The 17,832-nt window shown below is 59.9% G+C and overlaps 1 protein-coding gene across 5 annotated transcripts; it reads right to left on the reverse strand.

Annotated features, from left to right (window-relative positions):
• Nucleotides 1–1,295: 1,295 nt before the first annotated feature.
• Nucleotides 1,296–17,828, reverse strand: IL27RA (interleukin 27 receptor subunit alpha). Of its 5 annotated transcripts, XM_074979479.1 has the most exons (16): nt 14,633–14,846; nt 12,897–13,024; nt 12,220–12,330; nt 11,047–11,179; nt 10,137–10,297; nt 9,682–9,830; nt 8,831–8,984; nt 8,184–8,263; nt 7,600–7,798; nt 6,879–7,115; nt 6,276–6,377; nt 6,006–6,167; nt 5,529–5,657; nt 4,744–4,834; nt 2,663–2,759; nt 1,296–2,379 (listed from the first exon to the last, which is right to left on the reverse strand). In XM_074979479.1, the coding sequence occupies exons 3-16, from the start codon at nt 12,284–12,286 to the stop codon at nt 2,065–2,067; spliced, it is 2,076 nt and encodes a 691-aa protein (XP_074835580.1). In that variant the 5' UTR covers nt 12,287–12,330; nt 12,897–13,024; nt 14,633–14,846; the 3' UTR covers nt 1,296–2,064. The 5 variants fall into 5 exon arrangements, with proteins under 5 accessions (XP_074835580.1, XP_074835582.1, XP_074835584.1 ...); XM_074979481.1 differs by lacking the exons at nt 12,897–13,024; nt 14,633–14,846 and adding an exon at nt 17,669–17,828 and having other exon boundaries at nt 12,220–12,300; XM_074979483.1 differs by lacking the exon at nt 12,897–13,024 and having other exon boundaries at nt 6,915–7,115; nt 12,220–12,300.
• Nucleotides 17,829–17,832: the final 4 nt, after the last annotated feature.

The raw sequence follows: 17,832 nt of genomic DNA on the forward strand, positions 1-17,832 counted from the left end.
ATTTTGTTATATGCACCGAGCCATGAGTGGCTGTGCACCACTGCTAGAAACACGCTGCCAGCTGGGGGCGCAGTGCTGAGCAGCTGGCCGGCACCTGAATTGCTCCATGGCAGCCGCCCCAGTGCTCAGCTTATGGGGATGACACTGCTCACTCCCCTTGCCCCCTCCCTCCACCCAGCAGGAGATGCTGCAGGGCCGTCACACCACCTTCACCCCTGCCCCAGTGTGCGCTGAACGCCCGCCAAAGGGCACCAGGCACCGAGCTGCAGCAGGGCACATGGGCGAGGCGGGTGGCACATGCAGGGGAGTGCCCAGGCCCCAAGCCAAGAGCTGCGGGCGCAGCGGGTGCCAGTAAGGGATTGCTGGGTGCAGCAGGGTGCAGGGGCAGCTCTGTGCTGGGGCCCTGGGGGGGGGGGCAGTCCATCACCCTTCCCCCTCACCCCACCCATGGCAGGGGAAGGCTGCAGCATCTCACTTATTTCGCACGCAGCGGGAGAGGAAGGACGTTCTTGTGGTCTTGCCCTGACTCGTACAAGGCTGGGCCAGCCACAGCCGGGCTGTCCAGGCTGCCGTTCCAGGAGCAGGCGTGGGGAATCGGACAGCAGGACACCTGGGTTCCGCCCCCAGCTGGCGGGGGAGGGGGGGGTCTAGCAGTTGGGGAGTGGGGTGGGCCTCCAGAATCCTGAGTCCTATGCCCACAGCCACAACTGTCCTGCTGTGTGACTGCAGCCAAGTCCCTTCATGCCTCAGTTTCCCCATATGTAAACGGGGGCCACAGCTGCCTCTCTTGCTGCAGACGTGCCATGTGATTCCTTCCCAGCCGCACAGGGTGGTGGTGAGCCAGCGCCTGCCCCCAGCGCGACAAAGCTCCCTCAGGACGAATCTGAGCCCAACCCACTTTCTTGTGTCAGTTCAGTGATGGGAGAGCCTGGCTGGTCACACCAGACTCCCCAGTGCCACAGGGAACCTGCAAGTCCCAGTGCCCCCCCAGCAGCAACTTCGCTGCCAGGTCCCTCTCTGCTGAGCCCCTTGGCGCTCAGGCTCCAGGCCATCACCCGCACCCCTCTGCCCACCATGCAGCCCCCGCCACCAGCTCTGCACCTCCACACCACCCCTCGCCAGCTGCCCCGCCTCCTGCGGGGAGCTCCCCTGGCAGCCGCTGAACCCCAGGCTGCAGGCAGCCAGTCACTGCCCTGTTACGAAGGGGCCAGTCGCCCTGAGCCCCGGGGAGGTCCCTGCAGGAAACCTGCTGCTTTCTTTGTGGCAAGGAGAGACACGGAGACAAGGTGACAAAAGAAGCAGGTGTGTAAGTAAAAAGGTGCAGCGCAGTGAAGAACAGACCTAGCTCCCAAGAGCTGCGGCAGACTCAGTCCGGCTCCGGGTGCTGCCATGAACTCCGGGAGGAGGTAAAGTGGTTGGGACAAGGCAGCTGGGAGCCAGGACTCTGAGGTTCTACTCCCAGCTCAGGGAGAGGAGTGGTGTGTAGTGGTTAGAGCAGAGGGGAGGGGAATCTAGGGAGGAAGTCAGTGCCCATGGGCCATTCAGTCTTTGGCCCGTCTGCACAGGCATCCTGGTGGAGAGGCTGCCTAAGAGGGACCCTTCATTGCCAGGTTCCCACTCAGTTCTTCCATCAATGAGCGGAATAAATTTTGTTCTGTGCACGAGGACATGTGCGGCTGTGCACCACCAGTAGAAACACTGCCTGCAGCCGGCAGCCTTTCTGCTGACCAGCTGGACAGCGCCTGACTGTCTCCTGGGCGGCCATCCAAGCACTCAGCGTACAGGGAATGCTGGTCACGGCAGAATCTAGGTGGGGCTGGAGGCGGCAGCACCAAAGGAAGGCTCTGAGTCCCAACTCCTGCCACAAAGAGCACCCCCACCTGAGTGAGGAGCCAGCGCCCGACAGGGGAAGGGCCCCATGCCCTGGTCTCTGGTCGCAATGGCCAGACTGTCCACTGCCCTGGGGCAGGATTGGAGCCAGCGCCCTACAGGGGAACGGCCCCATCTCTGGCCCGTTGCACCAGGCAAGTCCCGGCTGGCTCTCCTGGGGGCTGGATGTATCCCTCAGGCCAGTCCCATCACCTCCTCCAAGGAGGGCATGAAATGCTTCTCGTAGCCTGAAATGATGGGGGCTCGCTCCTTCCAGGCCTCCTCCGTGGTGGAGCCGCCTGGCCCCGGCTCCTCCAAACCGGACCAGCTCCTGGTCTGGTCATCAGCCTCACCAGCAGAGGCCAGGGTGGGCCGAGGAGACTCCAGTTGAAGTAGGGTTGAGTAGCCCTGGTTCTCCTGCTCTGCTGGGTCCTCAATCTCCAGCTGGGTGAGGACGGGCTCCTCCATGCTCAGGCCCGGTGCCAATGGCCCCCCGTAGCTGTGGGGATCCTGGAGGAAATGGACCATGAGAGCTGTCACCTTCCACCCTAGCCACAGAGAGCCTCTGCCACAGCTGGGTGTGGAACCCAGGAGTCCTGGCCCCCAGCCCCTCTGCTCCAACCACTAGACTAGTGTCCCCAGAGAGCAGAAGATAGAACCCAGAAGTCCTGGATCTCAGCCCCCTTCCCCTGTTTTTAGCCACTAGACCCCATTGCAGGCCTGGTTTGCTCAATCTGCCCCCTGAGCCCCACTGCAGAGGGTCATGCATCCTGGCCCGGGGCCCCCATCTCACCCTGTCCATCTCATGCAGTGGAACCCTGCTGTGGGTGGGAGCCGGCACCTTCTCCCAGCACCACCTGGGCAGCACCTTCTGGCACAGCTCCAGCAGCCTGTGGGCGAGAAGGGGAGGCTTTCAACGCCCAGGCCAAAGCTGGGGTGAGGAGCTGCAACAACAGGTGTGGTAACTGCTTGGCTGCGAAGGGCCAGCCTTTGGGGGAGTTTTGTGCAAATCACGGCATGCCTTGCCTGGCACTTGTAACAAATGTGCAACACCTCGTCCACCGAAAGCAGCTCTGGGCAGTGCCCCTGTGCGTAAATTAGATCCTCGCACCATTAGATCCGCATATTTCCTCGTTTGCATGAATAAGGTGCAACGCAGATGCCTTCCCCCACGCTGGCAGTTATTTCCCCAGCTCCCTCCCGCCTCCGCCCAGACAGGGACCGAGGGGCACAGCCTTAGGTTTGGGGCCAGGATTGCCCCATGGCCATTGGGTGGAATGAGTTTGGTGAATCTCAGTCCACAACGTCACAGGATGGTGGCCCTGGCTCAACTGATGCTGGGGGATGAGACACAACGGTAGAGGCGGGTAAGGACCACAGCCCACCTTGGTGCTGGGAGCGGGTCCTTCTGCCACTGGAGGGAAGGGTTGTGAACCCAGAGCCACTCGATCTAAAAGCTAGAGGGGGCATCTAGAGAGGAGCCGGCTTCTAATACTAATGACCAGGGGGCAACCCCTTTAGTCTTGTCTCTCTGCTGGAGGGCTAAGCCGCCAGAGTGTTTTTTTAGCTCTCTGGCAATTCCAGAAAATACCAGAAACCTTTTCGATTTCAGACTGAACCAAAGCTGAGATTTTCCAACCCTTGCAGCTAAGGGCAAAGGCAAATGCCCACCATGCTGGGGCGGGGCGGGGGGCCAGCACTCCAGGAGAATCGAAACGTTGAAATCAAAACATCTCACGTTTCCATTGGGGGGCCGGGGATTCCGGCTGGGGAGTGAGCTCTGATGTGCAATGTGGCAAAACAGACCCAAATCTGCCAAACCTCCGACTCTGCATTTGTCACCAAAAACTGTTTCTGCTGAAAAATGTTGCCCAGCTCCATCTGTGGGTCTGTCTACACTGCAGTTATTCTGGAGTTACTGTCCCGAAATAAGCTATTCCAGAATAACGCGTCCGCACTGCAGGGAAGCTCTGGAATAAGCAACACTTATTTCAAACTAGCGCGTCCGTGCACAATAGATCCCATTTCAGGTGAGAGTCCCTGGGAGCACTCTGGGGCCGTGTCTACACAGCAGCATTATTTCAAGGTAAGCTATTCCTGAATAGCTTATTGTGAAATAGCCCCTGGTCCATGCCTGCACAGCCCCTATTCTGAAATAGCTATTTCGGAACAGGCGCTGCTCCTCACAGAGCTTGAACTAAGCCAGCCACTGTTCTGAAATTATTTTGAAAGAGCAGTTTTGCTGTGTAGACATTTGGGCTATGTCTACACTAGCCAAAAACTTTGAAAAGGCCATGCAAATGGCCATTTTGAAGTTTACTAATGAAGCGCTGAAATACATATTCAGCGCCTCATTAGCATGCGGGCGGCCGCGGCACTTCGAAATTGACGCAGCTCGCCACTGCGCAGCTCGTCCAGACAGGGCTCCTTTTCAAAATGACCCCAGCTACTTCGAAGTCCCCTTATTCCTATGAGCAGATGGGAATAAGGGAACTTCGAAGTAGGCGGGGTCCTTTCGAAGAGGAGCCCCATCGGGATGAGCCACGCGGCGGCGAGCCGCATCAATTTCCAAGTGCTGCGGCTGCCCGCGTGCTAATGAGGTACTGAATATGTATTTCAGCACTTCATTAGTAAACTTCGAAATGGCCATTTGCATGGCCATTTCTAAGTTTGGGGCTAGTGTAGACACGGCCTTGCAGTTATTTCAGAATAGCACCGTTATTCCAAAATAACTTTGCTGTGTAGACACACCCTGTACCTCCCAGCCTCCATGGCACAGCAGGGGAGCTGTACAGCTGCAAAACACCATGCTTGGTGACCTAGGTCTGTGAGAGGGGGGTGCTCCCCTCCCCTTCCCCTGCCCAGCATTCTTACTTGGTGTGCAGGACGCCTCCCACAACACAGGCAAGGAAGAGGAGAAATCCTGCAGCCAAGAGGGAAGCCAGGACAGCCTCCCAGTGGGAATCTGTTGGGAGACGGAGTAGGGTTGGGTGAAAGTTTGGGTGATTTGTCCCTGGAGTCCAACACACAACCCTGGAGGGGAGATCCGTGCACGGCCTAGAGAGGTCAGGGCCCACCCAGCCCTAACATGGCACTGTTCTGCAACAGGGTCTGAACCACACACATCTGGGGTCTTTGTTACAAGGGCATAAAGTGAGATGAAAGCCCCGCTGGGAAGGATGCAGGTACTGTAACATCCTGGATGCTTTAGTGATCCCAAAGTGTTAAGCAAATAGCTAGATGCCAGGGTGGGTGTGTTTGTGTGTGTGTGACACTGAAAGGCAGTCACTTCTGGGGTGGAACGCACCAGCTGCAGAGTGGCACAGAGCACCAGTGCATGGGGATTGCTCTGCCAGAGCTGAGATGCAGCCACCTGTGGGGTGGGGCATGGCAGCTGTTTACCCCAGGCATAGAGATACACCTGTCTTGCTGCAGGCAGGAGGTGGAGACTCCAGCACTGGAGTCTCCCGAGGGGTTTTGGCTGGGACCTGGCAGCTGCCCCCTTGAGTCTTGCTGACGGCCGGGGAAGAGCACCCCCCGCTGAGCTTGCATCCTACATCACCCCCTGCCCTCCAGCCCCATGCGGGGAAATCACCCTGCAGTGCCTGGGGCTCCAACCCAGCCCCAACCCATGAGCCCCCCGTGGCCGGCAGCCCCACCTGGCGTTTGGAAGACGTGGATGGAGCTGGCGTTTCCTTCCCCAGCTGAGGTGGAGCCTGTCATCCAGAGCTGGTAGGAGGTGCCAGGCTCCAGGCCCTCGAGGCTGTAGCTTGTCTCTGCAGCACCAACTGCACAGGGGTGACAGATGATCGAGACCCTCGCCGGAGAGAGCAGGGGACGGGACAGCTGCCCTTCCTGCCTGAGGCTCATGCCTGTTCTCCACCCCCAAGACTTGGCTTGGCTCTTGGACTCACTAGCACCCCCCTCTAGGGGCCAGCCTACATAGAGGATAAAAGCCTCACTACTGCTGTCAGCAGAGGGAGCAACTCCTTTAGCTCCGAGAAGCCCCTGGTCCAACTCCAGCTGCTGCCCCACCTGTGGTATCGGCTTAGCCCCGACCAGCCCCACACTGCTGGTGAACTGCCCATGCCCACGGCACCCTGGGGAGGGACCCTGGCCCCCAGGATGGCACTTACTGCGCTGGTAGGTCTGTGGGCGCCCCGTGGGCGTGGCGAGGTAGAGGGTGTAGTGGGTGATGTGCCCATTGCGATGCTCCAGGGGGATCGCCTCCCAGGAGATGACAGATGCCCCCTTGGAGACGCTACGATCCTTCAGGCCCTGGGGCCCTGCCGATGGCACTGCGGAGGGCGGGGGGACGGGCTGTGAGTGACAGGCAGCGGTACCCCTCCCTCCTCCCTTAGCGCCCAGTGTGTGCCAATCAGGGAGGGACGGGGTTGAGCACCTACCTCCTTCCTGCGTGTAGGCTCGGACAGGGGCTGATGCGCCTATGCCCCCGGGGTACAGCCCGTACACACGGATCTGATATGGCACCTGGGGGCTGAAGTCACCTGGGGTGGGGGCGTGAAGGGAGACAGGGTCAGTTCCTGGGGCAGCTGCTGCAGCCAAGTCCAGGCTTAGAAGCACAAAGCAGAAATTCCCTGCCCTCCTCAGACACCTCGCAACCACGCCCCGCAGCCCTGGCCTCCCCCAATCCTTGGGGCAGCAGGAGGCAGAATCTCACCTTACAACAGGGGAAACTGAGGCACACAGCAACTTCCCAGGAGTTATGACTTCCAGCCCCACTCTCTAATTACTGGCCCCCACTTCTCTCTCAGAGCTGTGGCCAGAACCCAGAAGTCTTGGCTACAAGTCCCCACCTCCCCATCTCTAATCACTATACTCCACTGCCTACCCAGAGCCAGAGAAAGAACCCAGGAGTCCTGCCTCCCAGCGCCTCCTGCTCTAACCACTAGGCCTCACTCACACGTGCAGAAGGTCTGACAAGAGCTTGGACCTTTTGTTTTCCCAGCAGAGGGTCAGGTTAGGGCAGGACGCAGCAGCCCCCTCACCCCATGCCGGGGCTCCGTCGCTGGCTCCCCAGGTACCTGTCAGCCGAGCGCTGTAGGTGCCAGCCGGCCTGCGCACCCAGCCCTGCCGCACCACCCTGGAGCTGCTGTACTCCTCGGTCCACTCCACCAGGTACTCCTGGGGCTCTCCTTCCAGCGCATCGTTGCTGGGGTCCCAGGTCACATGGAGGTCCTGCCCCTGCACGGCCTCCACCCGGACTCCCACTGGGCCAGGCAGATCTAGGGGGTTACACGTGATCCATCACCCGGCACAGCTCCCCCGGGGCAGTTTTCTCTGGATCCCCCCTGCCCCAAGCTTGGGATGCCGCAGGGAATGGGACTCAGGGCCTCTCTCTAGAGGCACCAGACCTGATCCAGCTGAGGGGGAGGGGACTGGCTGGCTCAAGGGGAGGGGGGCAGGGAAAGGGGCATGGAGCTGCCTCTCTAGGGGGCGCTGGTTCTCATCTGCCCCTGTGCCAAGGGACTGGCTGGCTCAGGGGGGTATTGAGCCTGTGCCCTCTAGGGGGCACTGGTTCCACCCAACCCCACAGCAGAGATTGTCTGGCTCAGGGGGGCAGGGGCCTGTCCCCTGTAGGGGGTGCTGGTTCCACCCCACCCCAGGGCAGAGGCCTGGCTGGCTCCGGATGATGGGGGACTTTCCCTTCTAGGGGGTGCCATCTCCTGGCTGACCCTCCAGCAGAGGACCAGCTGGCTGAGGTCGTACCCTGGTGCTCCAGGCTGAGGCTGGCGGGCTGCGTCTGCCCGACACGGTTGCTTGCGGAGATCCAGACGTGGGTGGTGCTGGCGGGGAGGCTAGCGCGGCAGCAGGGGGACTCCAGGGAACTCTCGGAGCTGCCCCTGACCGTCCGGAAGGTGATGGTGTAGCTGCGAATGACTCCCCTGGCTGCTCGGGGATCAAGTGGCTGGGAGAGAACCCAGCGAAGGGTTAACGCCAATGGATAAGTACCGCCCCTCCTCCCCCAGTCTGGAGGCCCCTTCTGCTTGCCATCTCCTGGGAATAAGCTTGGCCAGCCCTGCAATGCAGCCACCTCTGAGGTGGGACATGGCTGCGGATCAGCCGCCGCAGGGACCCACAGCCCTTTGCATTCGGACAGGAAGTGGAGACAATGGAGGGAAAGCCGAGCAGACTTTGGCCAGGCCATTGGGGTGCACACCCCCCGACACGGGCAGTGGAGCGTATGCAATGGGAAGTTGCCTCCTGTAGCGTAGCCCTTGGGTTCTCGGCCTGCAGCGAGTCAGTGGCCTGGGGAGCTGAACTCAGCATTGACGGGTCCGGGGGCGTCTCACCTTCCACAGCAGCAGCAGGCTGGGCTCTCCGGACTTGGCGGGGCTGGCCACTCGCCACACGTCCACCAGGCCCTGGGGCTCTGAGGGCAACAGAGAGGGGCTGCGGCGTCAGAGAAGCAGCTGGGATCACTCCAGGGCAGGGAAGCTATTGTCTGGCAGCAGTAGTAGGCTGCTACCCCCACGGAAGCCCTCTCCCTTCCCCTGCGCTTTGCAGTCCTGACATGCAGACTCGCTCTGGTCCAGCTGGGGGCTCCGGACACCCAGGGCACCACAAGGGCTCTCTGGGGGGTGGTTCCCCTGACTGCCCAGCGCAGGACAGGCCTCTGCATTTAGCAGTGCAGTAAGACAGGTAAGAATCATCCTTGGTTAGTGGAGAGGGAACCTGGGGCTGGGGAAGTGACCTGTGAAAGGTCACATGGCCAGTCAGTGGCAGGTTTAGCACCCAGGAGGCCCGACTCCCAGTTAGTTGCTCCGACCACTAGGCATCACTGCTTTGCCAGGGTTGGGAATAGAGCCCAGGAGGCCCGACTCCCAGCATTTTCCTCCCCCACCGGCAGTAGATCCCTTCCCTTCCCAGCTCTAAGGGCGGCTCAGCTGATCCCCTGCAGGGCAGGCCTCTGGCTCCGGGAGCTCAGGCCCAGGCGTACCAGCTTCGGGGGTCTGGAAGGTCAGGGACGGGCTCCAGTCGCTCCAGAAGCCTTTCATCTTTTCAGGGATGCAGCGAACCTGCGCCTCATAGGCCGTGATGGGCTCCAGGCCAAATAACTCATAGTTGTCTGGCTCCATCTCCTCCTTGGGCACCTGCCAGGGAGAACAATACAGAGAGATGGGGCCCCGGGGTGCTGGAAACCCTCCTGCAGGTGGGAGGACTAGGATGGAAGTGGGTTGCAGTGGTTAGAGCAGGACGTTGGAGCCAGGGCTCCTGGGTTCTATTCCCAGCACTGTGGCGAGTGGAGTCTAGTGGCTGGAGCTGGGAGCCAGGACTCCTGGGCTCTCCCCCAGCTCTGGGAGGGGAGTGCTGTCTAGCGGTTAGAGCTGGAGATCAGGATTCCTGGGTTCCTTCCCTAGCTCTGCCGAGGGAGTGGGGTCAAATGGCTCATTGGCAGGCCCTGAAGCCCTTGAGCCCAGATGATCAGACTCAGTGGCTGACCTCATGATCATTAGCCTATACACCGGCTCCCCGCTCGCTGGAGGCAGCCCAGCGCAGCAGGAATTCTCAGGCGGCCACAGTCTCCTCACTAGATGAACCTGAGCCTTGCTGGGATCTGTCACTCCACGACTGCTCTGGTCTGAAGGCAGCGCCACCAGCCCTGCTGCACTGTGAGCAGGATCTGAACCCAGGACTGCAGCCTTCCGCCACGTGAGCAGAAGCTGTAGTCCAGCAGCAGTAGTAGGCTGCTATCCCTGCAGAAGCCCTCTCCCCTCCCCCTGCTCTAACCTCTGGACCTCACTCCCTTCCCAGAGCTGGGAATGGAACCCCCCTGCCACGCAGACTCACCGTGGTCCAGTTGGGGGCCCCGGATACCCGGTAACGAAGCTCGTAGGCCAGGTGCGGGGTGTGATGCTGGGGCCAGCGGGGATTGGACCAATTCACGGTGACCTGTGGGGTGAGCTCCTTCAGGCCCAGTTCGGGGGGATCTGGCTTCACTGGAATCAACACAATGGATAAAGGGAAAGCAGCAGCCCAAACCCTTGGCTCGCTGGTCTAACCATGAGGCCACGCTCCCCTTCCCATGCTAGGAACAGAAGCCAGGAGCCCTGCCTGCCAGCCCCACCCAATGGCATCCCGCCCCCAACCACTGGTCCTGTTCTGGAGGGTTTTAAGTGGAAAACATCAACACAAATTCCCACTGGGTCCACACAGGCTGAGCCCCAGCTCCCCTCCCTCCTCCACTGCTACCATTTGCTCGTCAGGCAGGGGAGGGCTCATGCTGGCGCCATGCCCTGAGTTACCTATCTCTTGCAGGGCCAGAGTGAGCCTGGGCGTGATCTGGCTCCCAGCACCAGCCTCCACCCACACGGCGTACTGCTCGCTGTCTGTCAGGCTGCTCCTCCCAATCACCACCCAGCTCTGGCCAGCCGGGGCCTGGGAACTCCAGGTCTGGTTGCGGCGGCTGGTGGGTGAACCCAGGGAACAGACTGATGAGCCACAGAACATGGCAGGGCACAGCTAAGAATGCAACGCTGGAGTCCTGGCTCCTGTCCCCCGGCTCTAACCTCTGGCCCTCACCCCCTTCCCAGAGCTGGGAATGGAACCCAGCAGTCCTGGCTCCCAGCTCGCTGCTCGAACATCTAAATCCCATTCCCATCCCAGAGCTGAGCACCAGTAGCCCTGACAGCTGCCATGGGCCCCAGGGACAGGTTGGAGGAGGGCCCAGCTCTGCACCCTCATAAGGAGCGGGGCCAAGAGGGAAGGGGTGTGGCAAATAACAGGAGGGGCGGGGCCAGAGAGCAGTCAGTTCTCAGCATCGCCAGCACCCACCCCAGCTCCCTCACACCTACACGCAGCCAGAGTCACGCCACTGTGGCACTTCAAAGGGACCTGGAGCTCTGGTTGCTGCTGCTGCAATAGGAATGCCAGGCCCAGGGGCAAACAGCCCCTTAACCCCCCCACATCAAGGGGCCTGCTGGGCACAGAACCCAGGAGTCCTGGCTGCCAGCCAGCTTCTCTAACCCCTAGACCTCACTCTCCTCCCGGCTCCCTGCTAATGGCACCGTTAGCAGTGGGGTTCACTGCATCCCACTCCCCTCCCAGCGTGGGGGGTAGCGCCGAGGCGCTGTTCTGGCCTCCTGGGGCTGGCTGAGTGACTGCGGGCGAGATCCAGGACTCCCTCCCGCCCCCCAGGCAGGGTGTCCTACTCACAACTTCAGGCTCTGGTAGCGGAGGGTGTAGGTGGTGTTGGCCTTGGGGCCGGGCCGGCTGGGCCACGAACAATTCATGCCCCCGCTGGGGCCCATCCGGTAACACTCCAGCCCCCTGGGCTCCTCTGGGTCGCCTGCATCGAAGCACACGTCAGCCCGTAGCTGTCTGGGGAGGCCGGGGTCTGGGTGCTTCCCGGCCATCAGAGCACCTGGCCTGCGCTGCAGCAGGGCTGTGCAACAGGGCTCCTGGCCCCCCAGCAACCTGCCCCCTAGACCCTGCTCCTGCCTTGACCAGAACTGGGAATAGGAACCCTGTGCCCCCCTTTCCCTGGGGAACCACTGCACTGCACCCCACTCTCTGCCCATAGCTGGGAAAAGAACCCAGGAGTCCTGAGCTCCCTGCCTCCGCCCTGAGCACTGACTTGCTGAAAGCTGTACTGTCACTCAGCCTTCGTCACTTGCCCCATCCGCTGCCTGGGCCCCAGCTCAACACTTCCTGCTGAGCACAACACAGCCAGGGCTCTGTCCTCAGGCAGGGCGGGGAGCAGGGGGTTGCTGAGCCTTCCTCTAGCTCTCTGCAGCAGCCACATCGCGGCAGCAGAAATGGCGGGGGCGGATGCCTGTCGCCTGTCCCACCCCCTGCCCGCACCGTGTGCGCCACCACCACGGCAAATGGAGACCACAGGCACCAGTGCTCCGAGAGTGGCATGGCCGTGGGGCTGGGGGCACGGGTGTCCCTAGGTCCTTGTTCACTGGCTCTGCCACCACTCCGGGGAGCTCACCCACTGAGCAGAGCCAGGCCTGCTGGGGGGGCAAGGCAGTGGGGGGGGCTCACTGTGGGCGCTCTCCCCTCTGACTCAGCCCCAGCTCCCTGCAGGGGAGGGGGCACAGGAGGTATTCTCTCTGCAGCCAGAGCTGAGCCCAATGTGGGGTGGCAGGGGAAGGGCTGTGCTGGAAGGTGCAGGGGAAGGGAAAGCTGCTGCCTGGAGGGTCTGGCGCTGGGGAGTGAGCGTCAGACAGAGCTGGGCTCTGATTCTGACAGCCACCGTATGGGCTTTCCATCCATGCACGGCAGCAGACTTATTTGGAGTCACTCCTGATTCACCCCTACCCTGTGTAAACAAAAACAGAACCAGGACTTGAGCGCCCCGGGAACCTGGAACTGAGCGCTCACCTTCCTGCCAGCCAAAGGTCCTCAGCACCAGCAGCAAGAGCCACGCTCCCCTCCAGCTCTTCCTCATGGCGCCGGCCCTGCCTGGGAGGGCAGGAGCAGCTGGTCAGTCACCTGGCGAGCAAGGGAGTGAACACAAGTGCTTCCCACATCCTTGGCCCTGCCCCTTCCACCCTCAGCCTTGCTGGGCCCCCTCCCACCTTGCTCCCACCCCAGTGACTGTGGGCCCCTCTGAGCTTCAGTTTCCAGACACTGGACCCTGTTAGCCATGACTGAACTGGACAGGACCTCGAGAGATCATCAAGTCCAGTCCTCTGCCCTCATGGCAGGGCCCAGCACCGTCCAGACCATCCCTGAGAGATGTCTGTCTAACCTGCTCTTTAATATCCCCGAGGATAGAAATCCCACAGCCTCCCCAGGCAATTTATTCCAGTGTTTCATCACCTGGACAGTTTGGAACTTTTTCCTACTGTCCGACCTAAACCTCCCTTGCTGCAGTTTATGCCCATTGCTTCTTGTCCTATCCTCAGAGGCCAAGGAGAACAGTTTTTCTCCCTCCTCCTTGTGACCCTCTTTTAAAGATCTAGAGAACATGAGGGATGAGGGAAGACTGAGAACTGGGTTTGTTTAAATTAGAAAAGAGAAAACTGAAAGGAGACATAACAGCACTTTTCAAGTACCTAAAGGAGTGTTGGACAGACATCCGTCGGGGTGGTCTAGATGGTAGTTGGTCCTGCCCAGAGGGCAGGGGACTGGATTTCATGACCTCTCGAGGACCCTTCCAGTTCTAGTGTTCCCTGATTCTAGGCTAAGTAGCACAGTATGATCATGAGCAGATCCCGGCTGGACTCTACTAGAAACACATTTCTTGGTGTGCATTTCAAGACCGATCACGTCACCCATTTTTCATCCATTTAATGCTGCATGTTAATTGTGATGAAAAGAACTAGATAAAAGCTAGAGATAACTTCACAGATATTATTTAATTGTAGGGTTTAACCCAGATAGTTTTGCTCCTAACTGCTCCTTGGACATTGGAGTTAAACAGACACTGTTGAAAAAAACAAATCAGTCTTTTCCTCTCTTGGGTCACCCACATCTGGGGGGGGTGGCATGAGGAAGCACAGGGTTCCCAATCATCCGCAAAGTCTTACCACAGGAAGCAGGGGGTAGGAAATACCAGTGGAGACTAAACATCCTACAACTGCCACCACCACCAAAAGGAAATGAACGAAAATCAGTTCCAAAAATGACACCCCCTGCAGAGAGTTGGCCCCCACACCTGAAACCCACTCAGGCCAATGCGTTTGCCCTGGGTCTAACACAGCAACTGCCCCAGCTCCGTGGTGATGGGTGGCAGGAGACAGAGGTGAGATCTAAATGTCTAAGGCAACAGATGCTAAATAGAAGAGCGGCAAGGAGTAAACGGAGGAGAAAGGGGGCGTGGGACAGGAAACAGTGATGTGGTGGCAGAACAAAGTCCACAGAGAACTCCCACTTCATCGCCTCGACTGGCTCTCACTTACAGAGTGCAGCTGAGCAGCCCTACCCGAGCTGCCTGACCAGCTGGGGAGGTCGCTCTCCTTACCCATGGAAATGTCACAGCTGGGTGGCAGGATGTGAAGTGTTTGGATCAATCTGGTCCCTGCAGCAAAAACTGACCTTGACTTCAGTTGTCATTATTAGTCTGACTTCCAGCCCCCGTGCTGTAACCACTAGCCACCACTCCCTTCACAGGGCTGGGGTTAGAACCCAGGAGTCCTAGCGCCCAAACCCTCCCCTCAGGCTAAATCCCACTCCCCTCCATGGGCCAAGAGTGACATGCAGAAATTCTGATTCACAAGCAGCTGTAAATTCCAACTCCCCTCCCAGAGCTGGAATGGACCCAGGAGACCTGACTTCCCCCCGCCCCCGCCCGTCCTCTGAGCTCTAACCACTGGTCCTAACTGCCCCTCCCAGAGCTGGGAATGGACCCAGGAGACCTGTTTCTCTTCCCCACCTTCCCCTTCTGGTACCAGCGAGAGATCCCAGGAGCGCAGCTCCCGGCTCCGACGCCTCTAATCACTCATCCAAACTGCCCCCTGCAGTTCACTGCCGCCGGGGCTCAAAGGGGCTTCTGTTTGGGCTTCATCTCCGCGGGCGCCCGAACCAAACAAACCAACACCCGGAAAGACACGCGGGGGGCAGAGAGAAACGGGACGGAGGGATGCGGGGGGCAGAGAGAAACAGGGGGCGGAGGGATGCGGGGGGGCAGAGAGAAACAGGGGGCGGAGGGATGCGGGGGGCAGAGAGAAACAGGGGGCGGAGGGATGCGGGGGGGCTGAGGGCCCCCTACACTTGGCTGCGGGAACAGCTGGACCCCCCCAGCCCAGCCCAGCCCAGCCCCCCTTAGCCCCCTCCAGCCCCGCGCACCTACTTGCGATCGGAGCCTGGGGCGCTGTTTCACACGAACCCGGAAGCTCCGAGCGAAGGATCCGAGCCGGGGCGGGGGGCCGCGGGGAGCGGGGCCGGTACCCGCCGCTGGGAGCGGACAGAGCGGGGCGTCGGGGGTGCGGCAGGAAAGAGCCCGCGCCGAAGCAGGAAGCCCGGGGCGGCTCACACGCGGCAGGCGGGCGCACGCACACCCCCCCACCCCCTCTCTCTCTCACACACACACACACACACACGCGCCTCTCTCACTCACACACACACTCGCTTCTCTCTCTCACTCACTCACACACCTCTCTCACTCACACACACTGTCTTCTCTCTCACTCTCTCTCACTCTCACTCACACACTCTCACATTCACTCATTCACACAACACACGTTCATTCGCGCACTCTCACACACGTGTTCACTCACGCAAACTCTCACGCACACACTCACACATGCATAGTCACACGTTCACTCCCTCTCTCTCGCACACACACACACTTACACTGGAACAAGCCCCCAGTCAAAGTTTCTGAAAGTTGGCTGCAGCCCCCAGCCAGCCCCACAGGGCCCCCTTGGGGGCTTCGGAGTTCCGCTCACCCACTTCGGTTTTGTCTCGCCCCTCACCCATTGAATGAGCCCCATGGTGACCACGAGACCCTGCTTCCCTCCCAGCAGCGGGCATCAAACCCAGCAGTCCTGCCCTCCCATGGCCCACTTGCTGCCAGGAACAGAGTCCACTAACCTAACCTAATCTAACCACTAGGCCACACTCCCCTCCCAGTTTGCAAGCAGCACCTTGGGGACTAACACATTTAGGAGGCCATGAGCATTTGTGGGTTGTGCAGAGGGACATGGGGGGACAAGTCGGGGGCGGGCAGAGGGACACAGGGCAGAGGCCTGTTTGTTATTGGTGAAGCTACAGGCTAACGTGACCCCCACCCGAGACTCCTTTCCCAGTGGCAGAGGCAGAACACAGGCACCCAGGCCCACAAAGCCCTGCTCTAGCCACTAGCCCATACTCTCCCCCACTACTGCAACATGCAGAACTGTTGTGTCAGCAACTCCAGATTCCTGTACCAACCCCCCACCAACATTGTTTAGTCTGGGCCATGCCACAGACCAAATGCATCTAACAATGACCAGCTTTAAGGGGGTTCTAATCAGGACTCCTGGGTTCTAACCCCAGCCCAGAAAGGGGAGTCAAACGGCTAGAGCAGGGTGCTGGCAGTCAGGACCAATGTTCTTGCTGACCTTTTTGACTTGCATGTCGATTTTTTTCATCTCCGTGCAGAATAATTTTATGATGACAAAGGGACGTGTGAATGTGCACCACCAGTAGAAATAAAACCCAGGCGTGGGCGCTCTGCTAATCAACAGGGTGGCATTGGAATCTCTCCAAACACATGGTTTACAGGGAACATGGGTCAGGGCTTCGGGGTTTTATTCCCAGCTCCAATGGAGAGGGGTGTCTAGTTACTAGACCAGGGGCAAGGGGCACCTGGACACCTGGGTTCTATTCCCAGCAAGTGATCGGCCCGAAGCAAATGGACTCCACCAGCTGCCACGTCACAGCTGATCAGCCCCGCAGGTTTTAGGGCTGATTTTCTAGCGTGATAGCCTAGCGCCCACCAACCATGGGGCCCTGGCCCACTCTGGGGCTGTAACTACTTAGTGTGAAAAGTCCTGGCCTAAAGCAGAAAAACTCTTTTCTCTGAGCTCGGCCAAGTGCTGGGGGTACGTGGTGTGCAGTGCCTGGGTCCCCCCCTCACAGACCAGGGCCCCAGTGTGCTAGGGGGGCTGGGCAAAAAGCCATTTGGGAGTGTCCCCTGGGAGCTGGCTTGTGTTTTCAGCCAAGCTTCACTCAGCACAGTGCCCCGCCCCCACCCTGCTGCCCAGCTCTCCGGGGCTTACCGAGCTTACCCAACCCTCACTATTACACATCGATCGCCCGGCCAGACTGGGAGTAAACAGGCACAGTTCAGAAAAGAGGAGAAACGTTCCTGGAATTTGCCATCAAAAATAGCCCTGCGGGGAAGTGAGGCAAGACCTGGAGGATCCCTCCCCACGGGCTCCTGCCAGTAAGGGCTACGGGCATCGCTGGGGTGCCAGCTGCCCTTTCCCAGAACTCACAGGCACCGCAGTCCTGAGCTCACCCAGGAGAGGGCAGGCCGGTGAGCAGGGAGGCTGCGGGAGAGTGCCTGGCTAAGCCAGCCTCAGCAGGGGGGGCTCGGAGGAAGGCAGGGTCCCTGCTCGTGGGCTCACAGGTTCCCACGTGCGAGAAAATGCAGCCCCATGCCCCTAAGGTGCCACAGGACTTCTTGTTATTTGTGAAGCTACAGACTAACATGGCCATCTCTCCGAGACTCCTTTCCCAGCGGTCGAGGCAGAACCCAGGCAGCCAGGCCTGCAAGGCCCTGCTCTAACCACGAGCCCCTACTCTCCTGCACCACACCGCACCTTGCGGAACTGCTGTGCGGGGAACTCCAGCTTCCTGTACCGAACCTCCACCACCTTTGTTTGGTCCAGGCCCCACAATGCACCTCGTGCACCTGGCTTTAAAGGGATTCCAAAGAGGACGCTCTTGGGTTCTCTTTCCAGCTGGGGGAGGGGAGCAGAGTCAAATGGTTAACACAGGGGGGTGCCGGCAGTTAGGACCTAGGTTCCCTCTAATCTTTTCCATCCGGGGTGGATTTCTTCTGTCTGTGTGCAGAATAATTTTATGTGCACTGCAGCATGCGTGGATGCGCACCACCTGCAGAAACAAAGCCCAGTGCTGCCAATCAGCTGGGCAGCACTGGACTCACAAGCAGACACTGTTCATTTGTTCTCATCTTTTATTTAGCGCTGAATACACCCACAAGAGCAGGCAAGGGGGCGGGTGTGTGACACAACTGGAAGCAGGTTGGGGTGGAGTTTGCCATCTGATCCCTTGTACATGTCCAAATCGAAACTCAGTCTCCCCCCCAGCACACCCCCTGACCCTGGGGTTCATCTCTGCCCCCTCCCAGGGGACCACCCCCACCAGCATTACATACCCCCAGAGTCACTGGTCCATGGACGGGTCCCCTGAGAGCTGAGCAGCTGCAGGGCTCTGGGCAGAGGGGTTCTGCTTTCAGCCACAGTCACAGGGACGTCTCCTCTGCCAGAGCTGCCCCGATGCCAGCCGCAGGCCTTGTGCTAAGCTGCAGTGCCAGGCGCA

Source organism: Carettochelys insculpta, chromosome 29 (genome assembly GCF_033958435.1).
Source record: "Carettochelys insculpta isolate YL-2023 chromosome 29, ASM3395843v1, whole genome shotgun sequence".
Lineage (NCBI taxonomy): Eukaryota > Metazoa > Chordata > Testudines > Carettochelyidae > Carettochelys > Carettochelys insculpta.

Excerpts from the sequence above, each read along its gene's own strand:
- IL27RA (XM_074979481.1), bottom strand. The coding sequence starts at position 12,286 with ATGAGGAAGAGCTGGAGGGGAGCGTGGCTCTTGCTGCTGGTGCTGAGG. Across the intron at positions 6,168-6,275 it reads AGCCTACACGCAGGAAGGAG|TGCCATCGGCAGGGCCCCAG; the intron begins GTAGGTGCTCAA and ends CGCCCTCCGCAG. Across the intron at positions 4,835-5,528 it reads CCACGTCTTCCAAACGCCAG|ATTCCCACTGGGAGGCTGTC; the intron begins GTGGGGCTGCCG and ends GTCTCCCAACAG.